General features: G+C 32.0%; 1 protein-coding gene across 1 annotated transcript; it reads right to left on the bottom strand.

Annotated features, from left to right (window-relative positions):
- Window positions 1-2,733: 2,733 nt before the first annotated feature.
- On the bottom strand, window positions 2,734-4,461 carry LOC136064440 (plasmodesmata-located protein 3-like). Its single transcript, XM_065766186.1, has 2 exons — window positions 3,932-4,461; window positions 2,734-2,930 (listed from the first exon to the last, which is right to left on the bottom strand). Exons 1-2 carry the CDS (start codon window positions 4,306-4,308, stop codon window positions 2,918-2,920), a joined length of 390 nt encoding a protein of 129 aa, XP_065622258.1. The 5' UTR covers window positions 4,309-4,461; the 3' UTR covers window positions 2,734-2,917.
- Window positions 4,462-6,970: the final 2,509 nt, after the last annotated feature.

Here is a 6,970-nt window from a genome sequence, read left to right as displayed (position 1 = left end):
CAAGCTTGTATATTGTTGGATGCGACATTCAAGCAATTTTGACAACCACTCTCAGTAGCTGTTTCAACACACTGTGCCACAGCATACACTGTTGCATTACCACTACTATCAACCACTTCTCTCTTACTCGCAGCAAAGAAACCATTAATCCTAGGTGTTGCTACTTGGAGATCTTTTAACAATCCGTCCACAGCTGCACTAAAAGCAAGAGGTTGTGATGCAGTTCGATTCCCACAAATCCCTTGATTACCAGGCAGAGTGGTTTGGTCAAAGAAGCTATTGCTCTCATACCTAAAAAATGTAAATAAAGTATCTAACATGAAACTTCCATTAATGAAACAACTGGTTTTAGTCACTACCTAGAAGAAATGGGAGATTATAAGCTTATAAAATTTTTTGAATATGTTGATTTGGCTACCAAATATAAGAGGCCTAGCTAAGTTGTTTATCACTTATTACAACGTCAAACAAATTACTTAACATTCTATTGTAAATTTTTATGGATAAATTGAAAGTACATGATGCAACAAGTAAGACTATTAATGTTTCATTTATATATATATATATATACACACACACATATCTTTCCATACATTGTTCAAGCCTTTGGTCACATGGCAAGCACCCATGCACAAAATACTAAAACATAACAAAACTTGCAATGAGCAAGACTTAGGTTTGTGTATAAATAAATGTGTTTTGATTCTTTCTCATCCAATAATTTTCATGCTCTTTCGCATCATATTCTTTTTTCTTTTCTTTTTTTATCATGTTTAAAATGTAAAGATCTCATATTGTGAAACATTTAACATCAAGAAATGTGAAACTCTCTGAATAAACCCAAAAAACAAACCCAACAAGAAACATATTGGCTTTGGGTCTCATGCCATTTTTTCTTCTTTTATTATTAGATTTCGGACCCAAGTATTTGACTCCTAGACTTCGGACCCAAATATTTGACTCCACACAACAGATCCTAAAGGACCCACCGGACTAGGTTACCCGAACCTAAGCTAGGCCAGATGACTTGCACCCCAAATCAGGCTAAATGAACCACCAAACTAGACTACCCCTACACCAAATTCGGGCTAAATGACCTGTAAATTTCAATTTGGGAAAATGGCCCACAATTATTTGGGGCAAATGACCCGTAATTGTTTTTGGTAGTGACCTATGAAACTTGGGCTAGACGACATGTGACCCATTTGGGTCAAATAACCCATTTATTTTATTGGGTTCTACAATTGTCGGCTGCACACAGCACACTCATGGGAATTGGACCCCAAAAGGACTCTTATCTCAGTAGTCATAAAGTGGGCTTCTCAAAAAAAAAAAAATAAAATAAATAAATTAAAAGTCATAAAGTGGAAAACACCCAACAAGTTCACGCTATGTCTATTCGATTTTTTTTTTTTGGCTGAATTATGTCTATTCAAATTTGTTACCTTTGTGACGTTCTTCCTTATCTTTGAAATTTGCTATTGTGATAGAAATGATTGAAGACTTCAAAGGACAGAAAATTTTTTGAACCCGTATTTATTAGTGTGTTAGTTTGATGAATTTTGATTCTTTCCTGTGATTTTTTATTCTCAATCTTATGAAATTGCAAACATTAATGTGGGATAAGTGATTTCTTCCTATTGGTCGAAATAATCTGAGATCTAGAAAAGTTTGGTTTTTTTTTTTTTTTCCATCTAGAAATTATTTTTTCTAAGACAAATGGAACTTAACTTTGTGCTCAAGAGATTGGCCTCTATCTTCTCTACGTAACTTTATTTAGTAGCCTCTGAAGATTTCTGTAGCTCCAGCATTTTTTTTAATGTTTCCAGAACTTAGGCCTTTTAACAATCTATTTTTGACCAAAGCTTATTTGTTTTGGAACAAGTTTCAGCTCATCTGAGATCTCTAATTTGGTCATAATGTTTTGCTTATTGTGATCTTTGGTGGGATAAATACCATGCATGAGTATTGGTTAACTTTTCAAAGTTAAAATAAATAAATAAAATGTTTTCATAGAAAATAGTAAAAATAAGCGTATTGGTTAGATTCTTGAAGAAGAAATTGGAGGTGTGAAGGGCATTTTGGACCGATAAATGCTTTGGCTTTCAACCCAGATGGGAAAAGGTATGGTTCTTTATGTTCTCTCATTACAAAATTGTGTTTACTCAACTTATATAAATTTTTTTTGAGTTTCCTAAATTGGTATTGAGCAAAGGCTTCTCCTTCGTTGTATCTGGTATTTGATAGACTAGCATATTGTAATGGTGTTTCTCAACTATGCCATATGATTTTTTACTATACAAAGTTATTTCTGTTGATGTTTTGATTTAAAGCATTCTTCATCTCTTTACTATACAAAGTTTAAAACGCGGCCTAAGGACTAGACTTTAGGCCGCGCTTAAACTGCGGCCTAAGGGCTGAACCTTAGGCCGCGGTTTAAGCTCGGCCTAAGGATCTCCCCTTTGGCCGCGGTTAAAAAACGCGGCCATAGACCCTGTTAGGCCTATAGTCACGGGTTTTAGGCCATGTTTGAAAACGCGGCCTAAAGAAACGCGGCTATAGGCCAAATCGGGCTATGGCCTCGTTTTTATGACCTATAGCCGCGTTTTTAAACCGCGGCCACAGGCCCTTTTTTTTGTAGTGAAATAAACATCATTTTCACTGTTCAGTAAATCTTAATTTGGACCCTTCCATCAAGTAGAAACCTGATTTGGGAAAATGAAGGAGACGTACTAAAAAAAATAAATTCGTAAGGTCAACACAGTTTTTCACTTACACATATTTTAAAAAAAATACAAATAACGTTATTAGAACAACATTACCAAACGGGCCCTTAATAATACTATGGTCTATTTGAAATCCAGCATATCCGTTGATTCTATTTGGACGGTCCAAATTGGACCTTAGTGAATGACACCTATAACAATGGCCTGATGACAATGACAGCAAATTAAGATTATTATTAAGCTTTCTCAAAAAAGATTATTATTAAGAGTTAATGACTTTTTTTTTTAAATGAACAAAATTTGGATTAGAAGAGATATGAATTCTTCCTTGAAGAGCCCACTGAACAGAAGAGTCGTTTTTTTTTTTTTTTTTTTTTGGGAGAAGAAAACAGAAGCTAGAGTTGTTGACTAAAAACACCATGGCTTTTCAAAGCAAGAGCCAATTTGATTTTTGCTTGGCATCTCCTTAGTTGAATCAATATAGAATTTTTTTTTTTTTTTGGGTGGGGGGGGGGGGGGGGGGGGGGGGGGGGGGGGGCGGCCGGGTGGGGGGGTTATAGTTGAATTAACATTCAATTATATATATATAGTTATATACAAACACAAACGTATAAACAACATAAAAAATGATGATATATAGGCAACATTATAGGATTATAAAAAATTGGAACTCCAACTAATATCATGACTTGTCAACTTCAAAAACTAAGAGCCATTGGATCTTTGCTTGTGCTTATCTCATTATTGGTTGAATATTCAAACAACTTCATATACACTACACTAAATTCTTGGCACATCTTCTGGCATGTGTTTAGAATGTTTTTTTACACAGATTTATTTTACATAATTATTATAATTGTTAGGTTTCAAAAAAAAAATTTATTATAATTGTTGGCATGTGTTTAGAATGTTTTTTTACACAGATTTATTTTACATAATTATTATAATTGTTAGGTTTCAAAAAAAAATTATTATAATTGTTGTTATCTCATTCTACTATCATGTTTTATATTAAGATTTTTTTTCACTCTTTTAACTCTCACAATTCTAAGCTCATTATTACATAGTGTAATTATATTTTCAAAAACCTAGATAAGAAATTTTTGTGATGGATCAAAAGCTAGTCATACAATCTTACTCCCTTAAAATTATGGTTAGCCAAAAAAAGAAAGCATAATAGCAGCTAGCATGGTGGTGATACGTACCTGAGGAAGCAGCCATCATAGATGACGCGGGCACCATTGGCGGCGGAGCAGTTGCGGATTTGAGACACGGCGGCGGTGAAGCAAGCAAGACAGTCAGCATTAGACAGGTAGTTCCTGCACTGCACCAAGGCATAGCCCGAACCTACCACTTGCTTTGCAGTTGCAAAGTATTTGTTGTTGTTCAGCTGTGTTCTGAGGTCTGAGAACGTTGCGTTTAGATTGGTGTAGAAGTTGGACACATCGGACACGTTGTATTGGCTGCAACCACTGTTTAGCAGATTGATTTGTGGGTCTGCTACACCCAGTCTCAACCACCATAACCACCATGTAAAGGTCAATTTCAAGACCATGTCCATATTTCTATGTGGGTTATTCATAAGATCAGACACAATAATTGAGGATTGGTTATGGAACTTTTGAGCTTTTGCCTTATATATATATATATATATATGTATGTATGTATGTATGTATCTAATCGAGAAGATTATGCAGTATGTAGATGAGAAATAAAGAATAATGGTAATTGGTAGGGTTGGCCCTTCTACTAGGTCAATTAGGCCATTGCTTAAGGCCCCTAAGTAGAAGGGGTCCAAAATTTTGAACTTTACTCTCCAGGTATATGAGGTGTTTAGTTTGTATTTTTAAACAACAATTTTTAATTTTCAAATAATATTACACATATTTTTATATACTTTATACTTTTTCACCCATATGTATTTTTATAAATATTTTTAAATAATAATTTTTAATTTTTAATCACATGTACTAAACAGGACAATAATTTTATTCTATCCTTTTCTTATGTGACTTTTCCTCTGCAGATCCAGATGGTGCCGTGGTTTTGTGGGTGGAGTCTATAGTCTTATCAAATAAGACTTGTGGGTGGACTGGAGTTTTTTGACTCTCATCTCTGGCTGGGGCCGTGGGCCTTGGAGTTTTGTCTTTTAAATCTTTTTTTTTTTTTTGGGGTTTTGTCTTTTAAATCCCTTTTCTTTTTTTTTTTTTCTTTTTTTTTTCTTTTTTTTTTTGGTTATAGGTACGTAATAAGATCGGTTTTGTTTTTTTGGTGGGTGGAGTAAAGCTAGAGCTACAATAGTAATTTTTTATATACATAAGGTTTTATTACTTTACACTAAAAAGTTATTTTTTATTATTTCAGTCATTATAAATATATTATAGATAGTGTTTATTTTATTTTAAAATATTATTTTATTAGAAATTTTTACTAGAAAATATGTATTTGAATATGAAAAACTTAAAAAAAATTAATTGAGTTTAAAAAAGAATCAATAGATAAATTTGTTATTAGTAATCAACAAAATAAAATACAAAATTTTGATGAAAATATCACAAATGAGTAAGAAATTCACCAAAAAGAGTTAGAAGATAATGAAACTATAAAAAAGTTAGATTCATTTCCAAATACATGCATTGCTTATGAAATTGTACTAACAATACATGTTACAATTGTTTTTGCAAAAAGAAGTTTTTCAAAATTAAAATTAATAAAATCATATCTAAGATCGACAATGTCCCAAGAAAGATTAAGTGGATTAGCTATATTATTGATTAAAAATGAGATGCTAGAAGAACTTAAATACAAAAATTTAATTAGTCAATCTGCATCTCAAAAGGCAACAAAAATAGATTTTAAATTAAATATATTATAATATAAAAATATTAAATAAATATTAATTTAATTAATACATAAATATTTTTTTTTAAAGCCCAATTTTAGGTCTCGCCTAAGGCCCAAAAATGTCTAGGGTTGGCGCTGGTAATTGGAAAACAAAAATGCTCAAAGGACATGACGTTACTCACGTGTGCACGAGCTAGTCCTAATTGATGTGTCTGAACTCTGAATCTACTTTAAAAGTAGTCACTTCAACCATGAATGAGATGGATATGAATGGTCTATTTGGATACCGCTTATTGGTGAAAATTAAAAACACTGTAGCGAAATAATTTTTAAATGTATGAATAGTGTTGTGGGACCTAGTTTTAAAATTAGATTTGCGTTTTTCCGTACTTACGGGTCTTGTGAACAATGCACGGGGCCTAACCAAAAAAACGCAGACATGCGGTCTATTGATTATTGGTGGTCCCAGATGAGAACCAATAAAAATTAGTCACATTAACAATTTGTATATATATTGTAAAATAATTTATAGTTGTAGCATTACTTTGTTAAATGACAAACTCAACAACTAAGTCACGATTTCTCAATGAAAAGTGTACGTGTGTATGCAAGGACAGAACTATGCCTTGACTTGGGGGGCAATGGCTCCCCTGAAATTTTAATTTTTTTTTAAATATTATATATATATATATATATAGAAATTTTAAATAAAAAATAAAAATATTTATTCTTGACCTTCCTAAAAATTATAATTGGTCACAAAAGCCAATAAATACAATAGGCATCTCATTCCTTGTGACTCTGCACTATGTGATCAAATGTATCCATGTGGTTTGTGTACTATAATGTATATTGTTTTTTACCTTTTGTAAACTTCAAAACATATTTATTGATTATTTATTATTTTTTAGTGCAAATGACTTGAGTTGTTAAGTTATTTGACGACATTGGTTATTTGTTGTTTGGGACTTAAAAGTTAGAAGTATGGTTCTTTTGCTTCTAAAAAAAAAAAAAGTATGGTTCTTTTTATTTCCTTGTCCATGGCAATGTTAATTAGTTTTTTAGTTCAATAATATTTTATATATAATTAGTATGTAGCCCCTGCTACCGCATGGGAATAGATATATTATTAATCATGAGTTTATTCATGTTTAAAAAGCTCAGTTAAGTCTAAATTCATATTATTAACCAGAAAATTTCATTAACAAAACTTAGCAGCATAAATGTTTTACACAGAAAGATGAACCTTTGTGACAATGTTTATGCAAAAGATTCATTCACGCTTTTGAATCTTCAATCTCTATTGGTAATTGAAATTTTCCGTAGCTTAAAAAAATTTAAATTAAAAAAAAAAAAAAAAAAAACCCTCAGAGTTGTACTCATTTTTTAGTTTTACGATT

This window comes from Quercus suber, unplaced genomic scaffold, assembly GCF_002906115.3.
Source record: "Quercus suber isolate HL8 unplaced genomic scaffold, Cork oak 2.0 scaffold_689, whole genome shotgun sequence".
Lineage (NCBI taxonomy): Eukaryota > Viridiplantae > Streptophyta > Magnoliopsida > Fagales > Fagaceae > Quercus > Quercus suber.
Note: the sequence above shows the minus strand (reverse complement) of the source record. Positions and strands in the feature narration are given on the sequence as shown.

What these genes read in the sequence shown, in the direction of transcription:
- LOC136064440 (XM_065766186.1), bottom strand. Translation starts at nt 4,308, where the DNA reads ATGAATAACCCACATAGAAATATGGACATGGTCTTGAAATTGACCTTT.